Source organism: Microchirus variegatus, assembly GCF_963457635.1.
Source record: "Microchirus variegatus genome assembly, chromosome: 4".
In the NCBI taxonomy this organism is placed as follows: domain Eukaryota; kingdom Metazoa; phylum Chordata; class Actinopteri; order Pleuronectiformes; family Soleidae; genus Microchirus; species Microchirus variegatus.
The window spans coordinates 33,378,258-33,399,477 of NC_139805.1; the positions used below are offsets into that span (position 1 = coordinate 33,378,258).

The window sequence follows — 21,220 nt, forward strand, 5'->3', positions numbered from 1 at the left end:
CAAAGCGCCAAAAAAACCAAAAGTTTTTACGATCGCGGATCTGCAGGTGAATGATAGCACGGCAGCTAAATCGCTAAACTTCATTTACCGAGCACCTTAAGCAACAGAGCGAGCGAGTTTCACGCGGCGCAGGGAAGCATTCGGAGGTCACAGAGTTTGTTTGTCGGTGCAAAGTTTGAATAAAAGCTGAAAGAATTTCCCTTAAATTCAGAGATTGGCTGGTGACGAGAGACGTTGACCAATCACAGGGCAGCTTAGAGTGAGAGGGCGGGATCCAGCAGCTGCAAAGAAACCAGAAATAAATTTTAAAAAAGTTTACAATAAACAAGAGTAAAACATCAGCTGAGCGTTTACATTGATAAAAATTAATTTATTTATTGGACAATTGTTTGAAATTAGGCATTTTTGTTCACAAATGTTGATAAAAGTCATTAAAACTTGATTTATTTTATCCAAAAGTTGTTGTTTTTTTGTTTAATTTTGATTACCTGTCTCATGTATTTAATATTACATAATATACATATATATACAGTGTTACATAACTGAGGAAACATAAATATTTTAGAAATCTTTCAGAATCTTGTTGAAAACTAAAAAAAATTATAATTTATTTGGCAAATAATAAATAATAGTATTAATTCTCCTTTTATACGCAAATTTGAGACGTACAAATGAATCCTTAAGCCTAATATTCAACCACTAACTATATTTTTCTGTTCAGCAAGTGAATAACTATAATTTGAGAAAATCAGGAAATAATACATTTGTGCTTTACTGTTTTTTCTGTTTTTTGGGGGGAAACAATACATTTTAAAATGAATGGATAACAACAATTATTATATTTTAGCAGTGAAAATAATTATAATTTTTGGTTAAAGAAAAAAACAGAAACATGAATAAATTATTTTGTTAATTACCAATGCTGTTAATTTAGGGCAGCTCACAGCCTTGATCAACCCTGTGTACATGTACTCATCTATTCTCCTGTAAGTTATGAACGCTCCGCTGTGGTCTCAGTCGTCTTAGAACACATGTGCCGTGTCTGGACTTTCAGATCCTGTACAACCAGCAGAGTGTGGAGGTGCAGGGCAGCCTGAAGAGGAAGCTCATCACGCAGCTGCAGCCTGACACCGATTACTCCTTCGTGCTGATGAGTCGGGGGAACAGCGCCGGCGGCCTCCAGCAGCAGGTCTCCATCAGGACGGCTCCAGACCTGCTGAAGACCAAGCCGGCTGTTTACCAACAGGACGTGGAGGAGGGCGGGAAAGTGACCGTCAGTCTGCCCAGGGCACCTGCAGGAGCCCCTGTCAGGTCTGTACTCTATCTATCTATCTATCTATCTATCTATCTATCTATCTATCTATCTATCTATCTATCTATCTATCTATCTATCTATCTATCTATCTCGATAGCTGTCTTTCTATCTGTTTAAGTAACTAGTTGTCTTTCTAGCTAGCTGTCTATCTATCAATCAATCAATCAATCAATCTATCAATATATCTATATATCTATCTACAAAGCTTGCTAGACAAGGCATCTATCTATCTATCTATCTATCTATCTATCTATCTATCTATCTATCTATCTCGCGTTCTATCTGTCTTACTGGAGTTCTATCTATCTATCTATCTATCTATCTATCTATCTATCTATCTATCTATCTATCTGTCTGTCTATCTATCTATCTATCTATCTATCTATCTATCTATCTATCTATCTATCTATCTATTGCTAGCTAGTTAGCTATCTATCGATCTATCTAGCATTCTATCAATCTTACTGGAGTTCCATCTATCTATCTATCTATCTATCTATCTATCTATCTATCTATCTATCTATCTATCTATCTATCTATCTATCTATCTATCTATCTATCTATCTATCTATCTATCTATCTATCTATCTATTTCGGTTGAATTTACCCACAATGCCCTGCATTGCAGTCCGCTTCCTGAAATTGGTTTGAACCGATGTTTTTAGGGCGGAACCAAAGTTTTGCTTCTTTGGTGCGCAACCAGAGTTTGTTTGCGCATTCACACCTCCCGATCCAAAGGCTAATCTTTAAAGGATCGGTACAAGGAAAAGCAACGTTTTGATTTGGAATAACCTCGTAGAGATCCACAGTTAAAGGACATATTTAACATGACCTGTATTTAGGAAACTTAATTGGAGCTGCATGTTGAAGGAAACAGCAGCAACGGTGATTGATTGGCCCTTGCAGGCCGGTATTTCAACATCGTACGATCACGTTTCTGAGAAGCCAACATTGTGATTACTTGCTGTAGATGAACTTGTGGAAATCCCATTAACTATTTTTTACGAGCCTGGTGAACAAAACCAGCCAAAAGCAGCGGTTGCCAATTCACAGTGTTTTAATGATGACATGAATAAAGTTGGAAATACGAGGTCTGTGTAGTCAGTAAGATAAGACAAGATAAGACAAGATAAGAGAACTCAATCACATGAGACATTGTTTTAAAAAAATACAAACTAAAGGAGAGAACTATTTCATTAAATAAACTTAAATTAAATACAACGAGCAGGACTTTAAATAACGAATGAGGAGAAGTAATAACTTCCATGTTATGAATAAAACATCGTGTGAGTTAATGTGTTGCAGTGGATTAAGATTGTCACAGATTATGAACCGCTGAGCCACCGCGTCACCTGAAAGCATCACAGCAATAACAGACACAGTATAATGACTGATCGCGCCGCGTGTTTACATTACGTATGAAGTTTAGCCGATAACAGAGGAGCGATGAGACGCTCACGCACAATGATCGTTCTCCTCTGTGTGTGTGTGTGTTTGTGTTTGTGTGTGTTTTAAATCAATAACTCAGATACAAGCCTGCCTGCAGGGCGGCCATTACAGCAGCCATTACAAGTCTGCTTTATTTACTTCTTGTCCTGTTACAGCCTGTTCATATCCACCCAATTATCCACCGCCACAGTTCTCGCAGGTCGCAGGAGTTTTAAGAACAAACAAAACATTTCGTCCCGACAGCGATTACCGCGCGGCCATTTTTTTTTACAAACAACCGGCACGCCGCCGCTTCCCAACCCCCCCCCCCCCGAACACCGCAGAGCAATTTATTTCAGAGAAGAGACTTTTAAAAAACACCAACTCATCAGCGCAGAGAATCCCAAAGCAAACGGCCGTGTGCGTACGTGCACTCCACGAGAAGCTTTTCTTTTTTTTCTTTTTTTCTTTTACTCGTGTTATTACCCTGCTCCTTCAAGAAGACAGCCGCTGCCAATTACCGCAACTTAATTGCGTTTCAAGTGTTTGTTTCTCTGAAGAAATCACTCGCGCTATGCTGCCGTAATAAGAGAAGTGGACCCTGATGAAGGGGGTGAAGAATCACTTTCTGTTGACATTTCAGCAGTGAGTAAGCGCTAATGCTACGCGGTTGATTTAAGCACGTTTACATGCACAGTTTTAATCGAGCCGTAAGGCCGTAGTCCGACTAAGGCAGGCAATCGGACAACCTGTGGAGTCTGAGTATACATACGGAGGAGAAAGGATATTTTTTAGCCAAGTCTGACTCCAGTCTGACTAAGAGTATACATGCAGGAGTAAATGGCATTATCCAGGTACGTTAGTCTGACTAACACTAGCTCGAGTTTAGACAGACTAACGTCTTTACATGACATTAAGAAAACGGAATTATTGTCTTAGTCTGACTAAGACTAGCTTGAGTTTAGTCAGACTAACGTGTTTACATGACTGTAAGAAAACGGAATTATTGTCTTAGTCCGACTAAGACTAGCTCAAGTTTAGTCAGACTAATGTGTTTACATGACATTAAGAAAACCAAATTGTAGTCTTAGTCCGACTAAGACTAGCTTGAGTTTAGTCAGAATAACGTGTTTACATTACGTTAAGTAAACCGAATTATTATATTAGTCCGGCTAAGTCTAGCCGAGTTTAGTCAGACTAACGTGTTTACATGACTGTAAGAAAACAGAATTATTGTCTTAGTCTGACTAAGACTAGCTCGAGTTTAGTCAGACTAACGTGTTTACATGACTGTAAGAAAACGGAATTATTGTCTTAGTCCGACGAAGACTAGCTCAAGTTTAGTCAGACTAATGTGTTTACATGACATTAAGAAAACTGAATTATAGTCTTAGTCCAACTAAGACTAGCTCAAGTTTCGTTGGAGTTACATGTTAACATGACATTAAGAAAACCAAATTATTGTCTTAGTATGACTAAGACGTGCTCGAGTTTAGCTGGACTAACATGTTGACATGACATTAAGAAAACTGAATTATAGTCTTAGTCCGACTAAGAGTAGCTCGATGTATACCAAGTACCACCTGAGAAAATATTGAGCTCTTGAAGTAACATCATTATCACCAACCAGAGGAATGTTGCGTACCACCGGTGGTGCACGTACCACAGTTTGAGAACCATGGCTCTGAACAAACCAAAAACTGAGTGTGTGACATGGTGGTTGTGTTTCTGTGTGTTTGATGCAGGTGGTTCTACATCGTGGTCGTCCCCGTCTCCACAGCAGCTCATGGTAAATGGGAGACGCCTGAAGACATGGACATACATGAGGTGAGTGGATGTCTATTTTCATTGGACGACTGATACATTTAGGTGAAGCTTTAAAGCTAAATGGCTAACAAACCTAAGAGAATTACTTCAGCTGGGGAAACCTAAATTAATTTTGTTAATTCAAACTAAAAATTAGGGCTGCAGGACTGATTGTTTTCGATTAATCTGTTGATTGTTTTCTTGATTAATCAAGCACTTGTTTTGTCCACAAACCAAGTAAAGTTAAGTAAAATAAAGTTTCTCTTTATTACTTGGAACAAAGTAGTTAAGTCATGTTAGTGAACAGTTGTTCTCCTCTGGTTTCCGTGGCTGCAGCAGCAATAAAAAGGAGTTCGAAAATGGAGGCTGTCAGTCTCAGTGAAATATCACAGCGATGGTCTGAGCCATAAATACTTCATCCTGTAGATGACAGAAGAACACAGTGTTGTTGGGTTCTTTGGCTGTTAATTGCTCTGCATAGTCAGAATACTTCTCATTAGGTTTAAACAGAGTCAGAGTCAGACTCAGGCTGAACACTCACTGTCAGCCCTTCAAGCAGCCCTGTGGCTCTGATATGAAAGGATTATTAAAGGTTTGAATGGGGGAAAAAACAATGTACTGATGATGATTTCATTAACAGAATAACAAAAAGTACAAGCTCGAGCTAGCCTTAGTCAGACTAAGACAATAACTAGGTTTTCTTTATGTCATGTAAACACGTTAGTCTGACTAAAGTCGAGCTATTCTTAATAAGACTAAGACAATAATTCAGTTTTCTTACTGTCATGTAAACATGTTAGTCTGACTAAACTCAAGCTAGCCTTAGCCAGACTAACACAATAATTGGGTTTTCTTGATGTCATGTAAACACGTTAGTCCTAGTCTTAGTCGGACTAAGACAATAATTCAGTTTTCTTTAAGTCATGTAAACATGTTGGTCTGACTAAAGTCGAGCTATTCTTAATCAGACTAAGACAATAATTCAGTTTTCTTACTGTCAAGAAAACACGTTAGTCCGACTAAACTCAAGCTATTCTTAGTCAGACTAAGACAATAATTGGGTTTTCTTAATGTCATATAAACACTTTAGTCCAACTAAACTCAAGCTAGTCTTAGTCAGAATAAGACAATAATTTGTTTTTTTTAATGTCATGTAAAAACGTTAGTCTGACTTTACTCGAGCTAGACTTAGTCAGACTAAGACACTAATTTGGTTTTCTAAATGCCATATAAACACGTTAGTACACTAAACTCAAGCTAGTCCTAATCAGACTAAGACAATAATTAGTTTTCTTACTGTCATGTAAACATGTTTAGTCCACTAAACTTGAGCTAGTCAGACTAAGACAATAATTAGGCGGTAAGTTTTTGCCAGTTTTTGAACTCAGAAAAGAAAGTTTATTTTGTTAAAGATAAATTGCCCCAGAGTGTAAAATGACGGCATTATCTCACGCGTGTGGAATCTGTATAATTCTGCTATAGATTAGGTCGTACAGGCTCTTTGTTTGTGCATTTGCATCTCCCTGTCAGACTGTGATTGATGAGCAGCGCCGCAGCCTCCTGTCGGCTCAGCGGATGATGATGTGAAGTGTCTTGCATTAATTCTTTTTTACACGGCTAATGTCGAGTCAACAACTTCGTGTTTGTGGTGAGGAGAAGATTGTGTGGGGGTGTGTGTGTGTTTTTTTTGTTTTTTTTTCTTTCGGTCAAAGTTTATTTACTGTCTTAACTTGTTTCTTGAAAAGTCTCAGTCCATATCCACAAGATCCAACGACAGCTTCTTCTTCTTTTTTTTTTTTTTTTTTTCTCCCGGTTTTATGTTTGTGTAATCTCTGCATGGGTGGAGGATTAAGTGCTGAGTCACTCCCGCTAAGTGAAATGTGTAACAAACAGGATTCAAGGTGTTGCCAAAATCGTCAGGTTACAGTTTATACTGGCAGCGGCTCTAAAGGAAAGCACTCATCACTAAATCTCCATCTGCCACAGCTTTGCTTCTTCCTAACCTTTGAATGAGTGGGCGTCTGCTGCTGATGAGCTGCTACTAACATAAATGTTCACTCATCACGTCTTCACACTGTCGTCGTGTGGGGGGGGGGAAAACAACTGTCACATGAATACGTCGACATAATACTAACCACAATAAAGTAGATAAAGGCCTTTCATCTGTATCTGTATCACTGGAACATGACTCATCGTATAGTGACGACTATTTTCTCGGGTAATGAAGTGATTAAATGGTTTGTTTCTCGTTGTGTCGTCAACAACAACTCAACTGAAACTTTCTAGATTTCTAGAGCACCTTTTAAAAAGTGCTGTACAGAAGGAAGCGCAGGTTACATACATAAATAGATGAGAATAACAACAATAAAATTACAGTAATCGGTCAAAACAATGAAACGGAAAATTTGCATTTGGGGTTAAAGGAAGGATTTAAAAGTCGAACATTGGAGGGAAGTTAAGGCAACACATGATGAGTCAGTAAAGCCCTTCATCTTCATTAAACCTTAAGAAACAGAGCCAAGTAGTCAATGGATTAGTTGATAGAGGGAATATCGTCAGGACATAGAACAGTGCAAAACCTACATACGTACAAAAATGGTACGTACGTATTTGTTTTCGTGTTTCTATGAGGAATAGAACCAAAATAACCAGACCCAACAGCTCCATTCTTTGGTACCATTCCCTTGGAGTACAAGAGTAAATTAGTACAGTTCGGTATGATCGACTGATTGGGCTAAACATCCCATGGAAGTCGTGCTAGTGTTGCTAACTGGAGCAGGAAAGAAAAAGTCTGTTAAATCGCGTTAAATGTTGTTGTCATCGTTTATTGTCGTTGTCGCGGCAGTGGTACGACCTAAAGCTACGTATCTAGCTGACGCGACCATCAGGCACCACCCACCACACCCCGTCTACCAAAGTACCGAGTTACTGTTCTCGGTCAAAACGCAAGCCAGACCGAGGACTTTACCATTCCAAACTGTACTGTACCATGATGGAAACACAGCATTACCGCGTTTGAATTTTTGAGTTGTTTCTGTCCTTTACTGTAGCATTTTTAATATTCAACGAATAATTCTTCAAATGATCTGAAGACGTATCCAGGATTCACACTCCAAATTAGACACTTAGTCCAACACTTGAGATTGAATCACTGTGTGAATTGAATAATTCTGTTTTCTTACTGTCATGTAAACACATTAGTCTGACTAATCTCGAGCTAGTCTTAGTCGGACTAAGACAATAATTCCATTTTCTTACAGTCATGTAAACACTTTAGTCTGACTAAACTCGAGCTAGTCTAAGACAATAATTCTGTTTTCTTACTGCCATGTAAACACGTTAGTCTGATTAAACTCGAGCTGGTCTTAGTCGGACTAAGACAATAATTCTGTTTTCTTACTGTCATGTAAACACGTTAGTCTGATTAAACTCAAGCTAGTCTTAGTCGGACTAAGACAATAATTCAGTTTTCTTACAGTCATGTAAACACTTTAGTCTGACTAAACTCGAGCAAGTCTTAGTCGGACTAAGACAATAATTCCGTTTTCTTACAGTCATGTAAACATGTTAGTCTGACTAAACTCAAGCTAGTCTAAGACAATAATTACGTTTTCTTACTGTCATTTAAACACGTTAGTCTGATTAAACTCGAGCTAGTCTTAGTCGGACTAAGACAATAATTCTGTTTTCTTACAGTCATGTAAACACGTTAGTCTGACTAAACTCGAGCTAGTCTTTGTCAGACTAAGACAATAATTCCATTTCTTAATGTCAGGTCTGTGTGGAACACAGAGTCAAATAAACGCTTGTAGTGTAAATAATGCTAAGTTTTTCTTGGGGGCGTCCATGGATCAGCGGTATGGTGGGTCATCATTCAACTAGAAGATTGTGGGTTTGATCCCCGGCTCTGCCAGTCTACATGCTAATGTGTGACATAACCCAGCTTTGAGTGATCATGAAGACGAGAAAAACAATATGAAAATACAAACCATTTACCATTCCCCCATTGTTGTTCAAGGAAAAAACTAAAGTATACGTGCTGGTGTGAGGGCATTGTCCACATCGAGCAACAGTCTTTCCAATCTCTTGAAGCACCTGGGACTTGTCTCTGAAACAGTTATTTCATCTCGCTCTGTCACAACAACACCGCCGCCGACTCACGGTGCTCCACGTGAAAAGCTTGTTGAGAATGGAATAAACAAACCTATCAAAACATGTCAGCCGAGTTTTATAGTTCTCCCACTCCATCGCGGCGGCGATGGGAACAATGACGGATCCAATTTGACGCGCGTTTCGTCCCACACCGTGTCACAAAACACAAATATGAAAATACGACTTTTGAAAGAATTAACGCAGACATTTTTAGAGGCAATTTAAGCACCACCGCTATACGTTTTACACGCTGGTTCACGCTCGTAAATACCGGGTTTGATTGCTGGTTTGTTTTGTCAGGTTTTAAGTTAAGGATCGAGAGGGAGACGCAGACTACACAATCAGACGACTCAAACACTTAGCATAAGAATGGATTCACTCCGTCTGTCACTTTGGTATCGCCGACAATCAGTTATATATACACCTCTGTTTCACAAATACAGTCCATTGAAAAGGGACAGCCATCAAATTCGAAATGGTTCATTTTCATTTTTGTCCACATCAGATAAATAAAGTAGACGCCAAACCTCGAGAAAGAGCCTGAGACATGCACATGTTGTTGTTTTTGAGGGGTTCAGATTGAGGATCTTGTTGGTGTGGCCTGTATACTTCTGCACTTTATGGCTCTTTTTTTTTTAGCTTTTATATTCTGTCGTGAGTGTTATATCTGAAATTGTTTTGTTTGTACTATTTTGTGCCGCTGCTATCTCGACAAGGACTCCCTGGTAGAAGAGATCTTGTATCTCAATGGGACCTTCCTGGCTAAATAAAGGATACGCACAAAATAAAAATGTGAAATTGCAGCTGAAGGATGCTGTGAATCTCCACAGATGGATTAATGCCTGTGTGTTGTCAAGAGTGCAACTTGTAGATGCCTGTAAATTGATGGTTGCGATGTGTCCACAACTCATACATCACATACACACACTCTGTATCTGTATCATACCCTGCCACTTCATATAAATGCGAGACCTGTGGCGCTACTGTTGTCAGACTCTTACAAACATGAATTTGAGCCGTTCATTGGAGAGAACAAGCATAAAGGAGAATGTTGTTGGCTGGACCAATTCAAAAAGGTTTTTGTTAGTAGGATTCACTTACGCACATTTATAAACCAGGTTAAAACAGATCCTGAATGTCCTCTCTTGGATCTGTGTCTTTATCACCAAGATCCGTTGGGTTTTTACCAAATTTGGCACAATTTTGATCAGTACTTTTTTGCATAATTCATCCATCCATCTTGCTACTGCTTTATCCTCCACATGAAGGTCACAGGGGGTTGCTGGTGTTAATCCCCAGCTGACATAAGGCGAAAGGCAGGGGTTCTACACCTTGGAAAGGTCGCCAGTCCATCACAGGACCAAATAGGGTTAGGGTTAGGGTTAGGGTTGGGGTTCGGGTTGGGGTTAGGAGTTAAAAAGATAAAACTTAGATAGCACTGGCCTACTGACCCGGTTGGTGGTGGAGGTTCAGTCCAGGGTCAGCGGACGGGACCAGGGTGTGATCCCCAGGCAGAGTTCTGGGCAGAAAAGAGGGGGCCCACTGTGGAGATAAGTTAATTTAATTGAATTTAATTAGGGTTAGGGTTAGAGTTAGGGTTAGGGTTAGGGTTAAGGCCAAACAACCATTGTCATACCCAAGGTCAATCTAGGGTGTCCAATTTGCCTCATCCCCAAAATCTGCGTGTTATTTGTGGGAGGAAACCCAAGAACCTGCAGAAAACTCCAAGCAAAAAGACCCATTTTCCGACCAGGTTGTAAACCCTGAGTAGAGCTAAGATCGGGCCCAAAAAAATCAAGCCTGACCCGACACATTAACAGCAATTATGAGCCCGAGCCCTATTTGAACCGAACAACTTTTCAATACGTGAGTAAATGACTCGACCCGGCCCGAGGACTTGGACAGAGAATCTAAACTCTAACCCTGAGTCTTGCATAATTCTCCTATTTAAAAACGTAGAGAGAGAAATCTTTGATTTTTACCATCTTTCACCAACTTCTCCACCAACTTTCACCATCTTTGGTGGAGGTTCCCTCTCCAGCCTGTGGTAAAACTGAAACAATTGGACGTAGAATCAAGGTACTGTACCGTAAATTGGGGTGAGATAGATGAGGTAGATGGCGCTGAGGTTATAATAATACTTTTTTAAAGCTTTTCAGTCCTCCCAGTGTTAGGACTCCACACAGGCAAGAGCAAGTTGGTGACCATGAACCCGACAGTCACCTCAACAGAACGTCACATTCTTAGCACCTAAAAAAAGAGCTTGCTCAGCAGCACTTCATCAGTCAGGCTTTTATGGCCCAGTGAATGAAGCCACTTTGAGTAAAAAGACGAGAGGCAGCTGCCGCAGAGTTTGTCAAGCAGCTTTTTTCAAAAAGAGTCTGAGAGCACGAGGAGAAAAGTAAAGAAAAAAAGATTTGGTCTGAATAGAAGAACAGAAGCATTATGTGTGACATGTATTCTGGGGGATTTGTTCATAACCAAGGACAGGAACTGTTGCTAGAGTGAAACACGGTGACTTTAGTGGCAACAACTCGCACTCGTCTGCTTTGTCTCCTCGAGACTCGCTGGCATTTTAACTCATTATGGTAACTTATTGTGGTTTCCTCAAACCATTGTGACAAAAGAACATGTTTGAGTTGTTTTACTCACATCTTATATTAACGTATGCACATAAACCAGGCGTTTCCAAAAGATATCTGTTCGATTAAATGAATCGCAACTTCATATCGTGCATCTTGTGTTCATAATTCTTGCATAAAAGCATCAACAAATTAATTGGCCCACCGAAAAATCTCCCACAAACCCATCTGTGAGCCTCGACCCAGTCTGCCGCACAACATCTGTGGAGACGAGAGACCCCCGAAGATGCCAAGTTCAGTCTAATCTGACGAAGCCTGAGAATAAATCTGCCTAAAATCCCACATTTAAGTGGGATGTACTTGCTGCTGCTAAATTCCCGTGTGCGTAAACTTCATGGCGACTTAACCGAGAGGAGTCAAAGCCGTAACTGCAGCTTTTCTTTATTTATTGAGGGAAAGTTGTGGGTCTGTGATATTTTATAATGTTTCGTGTCATTTATCCCATGCAAAAAATTGACCTTGTATGACAGGAACAAGAAAGAACAGGACAGTAGAGTCGTTTTTATAATAACAAACCTTTAGCACCATGTGTTTCTCAATATAAGTGGAACATTTTGTTCCAGAAGGTTACCGTTTTTGTTTTTTGAGTTGCTTTTCTTGACAAAAAAATAGGGTTTTGTTTGTGCTGTCGAGACCCTGAACACATGACGACTCCCGTGCACGGCCTCTGGGGACAGTTTTTCCTCATGTCCCCCCATGTCAGTGTCACCTTGAACGTCGGTGCGTGGCATAAGGTATAAGGCCTCACAATGAAGTGATGTAATGTAGAGCGAGCAGGCAGGTGGCAGAGAGACATGTCACACACTCGCCCACACAGAAAAGAACAGACTCTGCTGACCAGCAGAAATGAAGCCTATGACCCTCTGTACTTCCTCTGAAGGTCACTGCTTAAAAACTCCACAAATCCATTTCTAATATCTAATCATAAAGTGTCCTGTACCGTCCACAAGGCAATTTTCCTACAACTAGGACTTATATGCTTTAATAATCTACTCTACTCAGCTGTACATATGTGGATTTTTATCAGCTGTTTGTGTCCTATTTGGCTCGTCGTCATCATTTGTCCAGTTTATCCTGAAGATATCAGGCGACGGTTGAGGTTAGAACTTTCTTAATGCAGCTGCCTTTTCATTACTTTGGCCGTAGAGGCTCATTATCACTGTGCTCCATTCATTCATTAGTTTCCTCCCGCCTTTAACCTCCACTTGATTGGGCTGTCACTTTTTATTTGAAGTTCAATATCTTTCCTGACATGGAAGCTGTAATGACCTGCTCACGGTGCATGCTGCAGCCTAAGACCTTGATGATGGAGTACATGTTAGAATCCAGAAGAGGGCGCACATAATGTGTCCTACCATATCATATAAGGCTGGCCAAACATATGGGGGGGGGGGGGTGACTCTGGCAAAAGCAGCTGCAGCAGCGACAGCATCTTGGAGATGCAAGTGAGACTCCTCTTTCTGCAAATAGCAATCCCCTGCTTTGGTAGACAGTTATGTGTTGCCAGGAGCATCTTTGCATTCACATCCATGGGTAATATGGTAAATAAATAGAGAGCCTTACTCAATCAGGTTGCTTTGATTATCAGTTCTATTTTAATTTACATTATTACACAAGAAGAAGAAGAAGAACACGTTTACGTCAGGATTATTTATTACGATCCGTTTGTCAGTCAAGTTATTAGGTTGTCAGTTAGTTATAAGATGATACTCATACAAATACCACAACCACGGATATATTCAGCTGACAGTTACCACACACCACGGCTTATTAAAGTAAACCATAGCAAACGATCACTTGTCCGCAACCGGCCGGCTATTGACAAAAGATCGTAAAATAAAAATAAATGTTACGCAACAATGACGTCAGTAATCCATAATATGGGCCTAAACTAAGATAATCCAATGGTTTTCATCATTTTTATATCTCTATTAACAAAGAAAATACTTAATTTGTAGCGTACTCATTTCGCTGCTTTCTACGCCATCTTTGTTATGTGAAAACACGCAATGCATTCTGGGTAGCCCTTGCTCCCAAGGGTGGTCTCGGAAAATCTCAATATTGAGGGCGATACAGCCCTTAAACTTGCCCCTCAACTTCATTTTTCTGAGAATCGGGACAGCACTTGCAATAGCGGGAGCGCGCATTTTTGAGATTGAGGGTTAAGCAAGGAATTGAAATTCACCCTATGTCTCACGGTTGGCCTGGGAACGCCTCGGGGTTTCCCCGGAAGAGCTGGACGAAGTGGCCGGGGAGAGGGAAGTCTGGGATTCTCGACCTCGGATAAGCGGTAGAAGATGGATGGAGGACACTTTAGTTCAGTAGTTCAGTTAAAATAAAGCTGCTGGAGCTTCCTCCTTTTGTCAGCCCTTCAGGGAGTGTTTATTCCATCCTACTCTACTAGTCCTGTCGGTTATGAGTGCATGTCTTCAAACCAGAGAGTACCTGGAGGGAACTCATAACCCTCACTGTGTGAACAAGCAAACCCCACGTAGAAAGGCCTTTGGTCAAACCAGTCAGTCATCTTACTACGTTACTTCATTCATAAAATCCACACTCACTTCTTCAGGACTGCCACTTTAAACTGCATGGTTGTTGTTGTTTTCTTTTACTCTCAGTGTAAAGCAGTCTTAGCTGCCAGACCCTGACAGAACGTTTCTACTCTGTGTGTCTACAGGGATCATTTTGATTCAGTCATGTTGTGTTGTTTTTTTTCCCCGCTGTCGCGCCACTTCACAAAAACAGAATGTCAGCTCCGCGCTCTCTCCTCTTGTGTGTTTTTTGCATGTGGCAGCTCCTGGAGACTGGCGCTGACAGCAGGCTGCAGAGAAGGCGGAGACAGAGCCAGGATTTCCTGCGGCCCTACATCGCAGCCAAGATGGACGCCCTGCCTGACGTCTTCACTCTGGGCGACGAGAGGAAATACAACGGCTACTACAACAAAGCGCTCGTCGGCCAACAGCAGTACCGCTGCTTTGTGCTGGCTGACCTGACGGACCATGAATCCGTGAGTGACCCTATGTGTTTTTCATTTATAGCACCTTTATTGCACTTTCTTTTAAACAGTAGTGGTCCCCAAAGTGCATTTAACTTCCCCCCATTATCATCACACCAGCTTAATGGTGTAGCTGCAGATGCCAGGAGGAGACGAGTACAGTCTGGACTGGTTTTACTTAAGAAGAGGCTCTGCTTTCTTATGTCTCAGTTGACCACTCAGTCACCCCACAACAATAAAAGCTACTCCAATAAGCTTTAAAATAACCTGATTACATTTTATAACAATGGCAGAAGCCATATGGGACATAAAAACCTCTCAAACCACAGAGACAAAATCTCTGACCTGCCAGAAATCCAAAGGTTCAGCCAAAAACCACATCACGTGATGCGGCGAATCAGGAGCAGAGATCGCGTCAATTCAACACAAATGAAAATGGCTCTGGGGACGAGCGAGACAGCGGTAATTTGTGTTTAATTACCAGCTGCAGCAGCGCGGAGCTTGTACGTTTTTTAATTGTACGTGAGCCCAAAGACAGATTGTACTAGTTAGTTTTGATAAATGTGTCTGCGCCTGTCTGTCACAACAATCACAACAGCATCGTCACAACTGTGGAGTCATAAACGTTTATTTTCAAAAAAAAAAAAAAAATGTCATTTGATTTCTATCATAATGTGTAACTAATTTTAACCAGATGTTCAAAGTAAAAGAAAACATGCATTTACAGTTGGTCAGTCAGTAGGTAGGTAGGTAGTTAAGAAGGTAGGTAGGTAGAATGTTAAGTAGGTAGGTAGGTAGGTAGGATAGAGAGGCAGTTAGCAGGTAGGTAGGTAAGTAGGTAGGTAGGTAAATAGGTAGGATAGAGAGGCAGTTGGCAGGCAGGTAGATGAGTAAGTAGGTAGGTAAGTAAGTAGGTAGGCAGGTAAGTAGGTAGGTAGGTAGGTAGGTAGGTAGGTAGGTAGGTAGGTAGGTAGGTAGGTAGGTAGGTAGGTAGGTAGGTAGGTAGAATATAGAGGCAGTTGGCAGGTAGGGTAGGTAGGGTAGGTAGGTAGGATAGAGAAGCAGTTGGTAGGTAGGTAGGTAGGTAGGTAGGTAGGTAGGTAGGTAGGTAGGTAGGTAGGTAGGTAGGTAGGTAGGTAGGTAGGTAGGTAAATAGGTAGGATAGAGAGGCAGTAGGTAGGTAGGTAGGTAGGTAGGTAGGTAGGTAGGTAGGTAGGTAGGTAGGTAGGATAGAGAAGCAGTTGGCAGGTAGATAGATAGATAGATAGATAGATAGATAGATAGATAGATAGATAGATAGATAGATAGATAGATAGATAGATAGATAGATAGAGAGGCAGTTGGAAGGCAGGTAGGTAAGTAAGTAGGTAGGTAGGTAGGTAGGTAAGTAGAATAGAGAGGCAGTTGGCAGGTAGGTAGGTAAGTAGGGTAGAGAAGCAGTTGGTAGGTAGGTAGGTAGGTAGGTAGTGCAATATGCAGGGAAAAGCAGACTTTGTATAGAATTAAGCTGCTTTCAAATGGCACTGTTTGTTTCTTTCACCAGAAAAACCCATTTGAACACATTTATGTTTTTTTTTTCTGAAAGCTCAGAGTTCAGCCTGTCCTCTCTATGACGTCAATGTCTTTTCATGAGTTCCACTTAAAGGCAATGACAGACGGCGAGTAATAAGCAGCTCTGGTGGTGACAGAAAGTAGAAGAGGGAAAAGGGAACTCCAAATTTATTTCCAAAGAAAGAAAGTTTGTTCTGGGGCTAAAAGACCAGGGCAAATGTTGGTCTGGCATTTCACTGATGAAGAGATGTATGAGTTACTCTAAAATCACTCTTTAAGTAACTGTCTGTTTTCACTGGTGACCACTGCATTTGACATTTGGTGCCTATGAGACACGATTTCAAGCACTTCCTCTTCATTTCTATTGCACTTATAGCTCAGTAAAGTGTTGCCTTGTGAAAGAGATATGAGTGAGATGCAACAGTTCAGTGTCAGAATAAGTTCAGCTCAGAACCTGTGCACGACACCTATTGTCAATCATGAGAGGATAAGCAGGTGGCTGCAGTGATGTGGATAAAGTTTTAATTATGAGCATTCGTCGATTTCTTGTCCGTGTTTGCGTCATTTTAAATATCACCCGATGGAAATGTCCTCGTTCCCTGTGCAAAAGCGGCATTTCCACCTCTGCGGGTCACACTCTGGTACTTTGAGCTTTGCCGCCGCGCAGACCTGACTTTGTGATGAATGCCATTGTTTCCCCTCCTCAGTGTTTCCTATCTGGGGAAACAAAAGAGCAGCAGCCCCCTCTGGTAGCGTTGCGGCGTGCTCACGCGCCGAGCGTTCGCAGCGATGCTAATCACGTCCTTGAATCACGCGTGCTTGTGCAGGTGTAGCGCTCTCAGGCGGTGGAGTCGTGACCCCTGCTGTCACTCACAGGCATCTCGCCTCCAGAGCAGAGCTTCACGCTGCCTCTCTAATTTCAAGTGCTTTCCTTTCCTTGGATCAGGCGGCTGCCCTTGTGCTGGTGTCATTTAAATGTGTTAAGATCTGAGGGAGAGGTCCTTGGTGTAGATGTGTGTGTGTGTGTGACGCTATAGCGACAAACGGAGGTGTATTATTATTTAGCTTTGTAGCTATTTAGAAGGGCATGAGCTTTTTAACCATGTTAAACCATGAATAGGCCACTAAAAGACACACTTTTGATAATAAACTAACAATAATACAACAAATGAACACGCGTTTTTAAAGATCCGATCCAAAAGTACCATTTTGTTTTGCTGGATTTTTAATGATGCCATTCGTTTTACCGCCTCTGCTATAAGTTTAGGTTAAGAAATAAACCCAGAGAGAGGTAATTCACTATCTTAGGAGTCTGATATTGCTAGTTCACAGTGTAAGGGGCGTGTCCTATTGTTAGATACCAAAACAAATGTTGAAAGAGAACCTTTCAGGGAGGAACTAGCATCGGTGCGGCGAGGATGAAACGGTAGTTGGTGGATGGAATGGAAAAAGACAACCTCCGAAACTGCAGGGGGAGCTCTGCAGAGGAAAATGTCGAAAAAAGCAACCAGACTTGCAAAGTTCTGCTTTAAAGTGACATATGTTTTATAGCAGTTGTAGCAAAGAATACCGTCGAGGAAAAACCTGAGACATCGTCTGCTACAGATCAGGTCTCGCATCTCTTGTCTCGTGTTATGGCGTGTTTCCACCAAGTTTTTGTTGCATTTACATTACGAATATTTCCAACAAAAACAGCCCAAAACGTTCCATTTGGGGTACGGTATGCTATAGGTGGAGCTAGACCCACGATCGTCAGCTGATTGGGTCGACAGAAAACTCCCACGAGACAGGTGTTTCTTCAACTCCCACAGTCTGTTCTCATATAACGTTTGACTTTGTCTTGTTTAGACAAACCGAGCTGCTGGGTGGCCTCCTTTGTTGTCTGTTGTGTCGCTTTAGTTAAGTTAACCCTGTAAAGCCCAAACCATTAAATAATTGACAGAAAATTCAAATTCTTTGAAACTGGAGCCTTTATTGGTTCTTCTGAACAAACAAACATTAAAAAAAAAAAAAAAATTCCAATATAAATAATTAATTTGTATCATATTTGATACAGCGGGTCACAATGCTCAAAGATTCCTTTTTTTTCTTGAACAAAAATACACAATGCAGCAATGGAACTGGCAGGGTGGAAGTCTGGAAAACATAACATTTCAGTTATTTTTACTCATTTTGCGGTTCACAACCATTTTATTCTGAGTGACGGTAGGCTTGAAAACGGTTGTTCAGACAAATACGTTTGGCGTTATAGGGTTAATAAAGCTGTTGGAGCTACCTCCTCTTGTCAGTGATTCCCTCCCTCTTCAGGGAGTGGCTATTCGATGCACCGGTGCAACATCCCACTGCGTAACTGTACCGCGATGGAAACGCGGCTTTAAACGGCGTAACATAAAAGTCTCTGGGTGTAATTTCGCAAACTTAACACAACAGACTGATCCGATGTTTTGGTCTCTATAACTTCAGCGCAGCTTCATTCAAACACACAACACTGCAATTATGATCAATTACGCTCCACGGCGCCTCAGCGACATTATGTCGAGAGTGTGTGTCTGTGTGTGTACAGTATACACAACGTGTGATTCACTGTGTTAAGAACAGAGCAGCAGAGCCCAGATTCACTACCACGATGTCAGGTGAATGTGATTCAAGCCCCGCGACCAAAATAGAACCCTAATCACATTCATTGGAAACAGGGGGAAGTATAAGCCTACAGCTTTTATTGCCACTGCAAAAGCTGCTGCTGCTGCTGCTGCTGCCAGCGCGGAGGCAAAGAGGGGAATAAAAAAAGAAAAGTAGAGGAGAGTACGATGGGAAAGAAAGAAAAAGAAAAATGCGTGGGGGCTGGAGACTGAATCGAAAGGGCACTGCGGCTTTCCGTGGCCCCCACTGCTGCCAAACAAGCCCGGGTGTGTGAAATTGGATATAAAAACGAAAGAGGCCGTACAAACAGTGTGATCACTTACGCAGTTAGAGAGGCAGAGGGAGAACGCAAAGTCCTGTGGGACGGACGGAAAAGAGAGGGGAGGATGAGATCAGGCGGAGGGGTTTTCGAAGACGTGCAGGAGACGGCGAGAAACGCTGCAGTCGTCAAGTGCTTGTTGGTGAGAGTTTCTAACGTAGGAGGACGAGAGGAGGAGACGGCGTTGACGATGATGATGATGATGATGTGGGGAAACACAATGAGACGACTGGAAAACATCCAGTTTGTTGCAGAGAAATGAGAGGTGGGAGCAGATGGTAGCAGCTGAAGTGGAACTCTCTGGCATCGTCAGATAATAAGACGCCGCTTATTTTATCACTCGCTTCCTCTTCTACTTCTTCTTCTACGACGATAACAACACGGTCGCTCAGAGAGAACCTCTGTTTTTGTCATGGTAACAGTTCGTTTTGGTGTGGTTTAGAATGACGACAGTACATTTGCTCGGTAGGCATCATAGGTGAAGTCGGGCGACCTCCATCCTGACCTTACCGTACCATTTTACCCTGGTGCCTCAAGAGAAGGGTGCCCAAAAATGGATGGAACAGTAGAGGCTGCTGATGTTGGTACTCTTCCTAATCTGTTGGCTAGTGCACGTTTGTTATTAACGCAGGGCGCGTTTCCATGACGACTGACCGGAAAAAGACGTGCATAATGTCATGTTTACGTGCCACGGCACCAGAGTCCAGGCACAACTATACCAGTTCGGTCCGTTAGCTGCGTTAGCTCCTTTGGCGCCGCTAGTTGTGTTAGCTCTGTTAGCTGCATTAGCTCCTTTATCTCAATTAGCTGCGTTAGCTCCTTTGGCGCCGTTAGTTGTGTTAGCTCCGTTAGCTGCATTAGCTCCTTTATCTCCGTTAGCTGCGTTAGCTCCTGTAGCTCCGTTAGCTGCGTTATCGGGCCTACAGTCAAACTGGACAATCTGTTTATTTATTGTGAAAAGAGCAGCGCTACAAATAACCAGCGTACCTGTGTACTGCGTATATGTCTCTGTTTTTAAAGTTTAGCGCTACTTTAGAGACTAATTTTAACAATCCAGGGTCACGTAAACATGACGTCACACGCGTCTTTTTACGATCGGTCGTCATGTAAACAGCCAACGTTGACTCACATAACGCGTTTCCATGACGACTGACGGGAAAAAGGCGTTGTGCATAATGTCATGTTTACGTGCCACGGCACCCGAGTCCAGGCACTGTTTACCAGTTCGGTCCGTTAGCTGCGTTAGCTCCTTTGGTGCCGTTAGCTCCTTTAGCTCCGTTAGCTGCGTTAGCTCTTTTATCTCCATTAGCTCCGTTAGCTGTGTTAGCTCCTTTGGCGCCGTTAGCTGTGTTACCTCCTCTAGCTTCGTGAGCTCCTATATCTCCGTTAGCTGCGTTAGCTCCTGTAGCTCGGTTAGCGGCGTTAGCGCTACAGTCAAACTGGAGCGGCCTGTTTATTGATTGCGGAAAAAGAAGTTTAGCGTTACTTTAGAGACTCACTTTAACTATCGGTAGTCGCGTAAACATGGCGCCACGTGCGTCTTTTTCCGATCAGTCGTCATGGAACCGCGCCATGCGTTAATGTGCGTTAACGTTGACGCCATTAACGTCATTAACGCTAAACGCATTGACATGCCCAGTACTGCTAATGACGAGATAAACTTGCAAATATATTCTTAAAAGAGTGGACATTATTGAAGCTGGCGTAGATTTTATTCAGCGAGTCTTTTTATTAAGCGGCTAAAAACCCCGGTGTCCCTGCTGTGGCAGCCATGTTTCCCCCTGAGATTAGAGGGTGGGGGGGGGGGCATCCAGAGTGCTAACAGTACCGTATACATGCAGGCACACTTAAAAAAAAAACACATATCCTTTTAAAGTGACTTCTCTTCCTCCCTGTACTCCCAGCACTCTCCAGCTTACAGATGTAGCAGCAGCAACATTCTTCACTCTTGAAGGATTACCATCAATCTGCTGGAGCTGCTGAGATTGATCACGTCTGTCTTCTTCCCCCCCTCACTCCTCCCCTGAGATTATCTAAATATTCTTTAGAATATGCTCTTGCTGCATCGGAGAGAAAAAAAAAAAATCCATGGAAAGTGTCAGAAAAATGAAGTTCTCTGAACGTAAAGACACTGCTTTGCTAAAAGTTCTAACGACTGCGACGGCGAGAAGTTTGTCATCTTTCGTTGTCCTCTCCTCTCTCGTCGTTTCACTTCCTGTTTTACTTTTGTAGTTTTTCTCCTCATTGTCTTGATTTCCTTCCTTTTCCTCTACTTACTTTTGTGTCATTTCACTTCCTGTTTTACTTTGTAGTTTTTCTCCTCATTGTCTTGATTTCCATCCTTTTCCTCTACTTCCTTTTGTGTCATTTCA

At 41.8% G+C, this 21,220-nt stretch overlaps 1 protein-coding gene across 1 annotated transcript in view; it reads left to right on the plus strand.

The window, feature by feature from the left end:
* ptprfa (protein tyrosine phosphatase receptor type Fa) overlaps positions 1-21,220 on the plus strand; it is a gene marked incomplete at both ends in the record, with an annotated part of 258,404 nt that overhangs the window by 171,701 nt on the left and 65,483 nt on the right. The window contains 3 exons of the mRNA XM_083887919.1: positions 1,055-1,311; positions 4,489-4,570; positions 14,138-14,350. Coding sequence (XP_083744045.1) covers positions 1,055-1,311; positions 4,489-4,570; positions 14,138-14,350 — 552 coding nt within the window. The remainder of the gene's footprint in view (positions 1-1,054; positions 1,312-4,488; positions 4,571-14,137; positions 14,351-21,220) is intronic.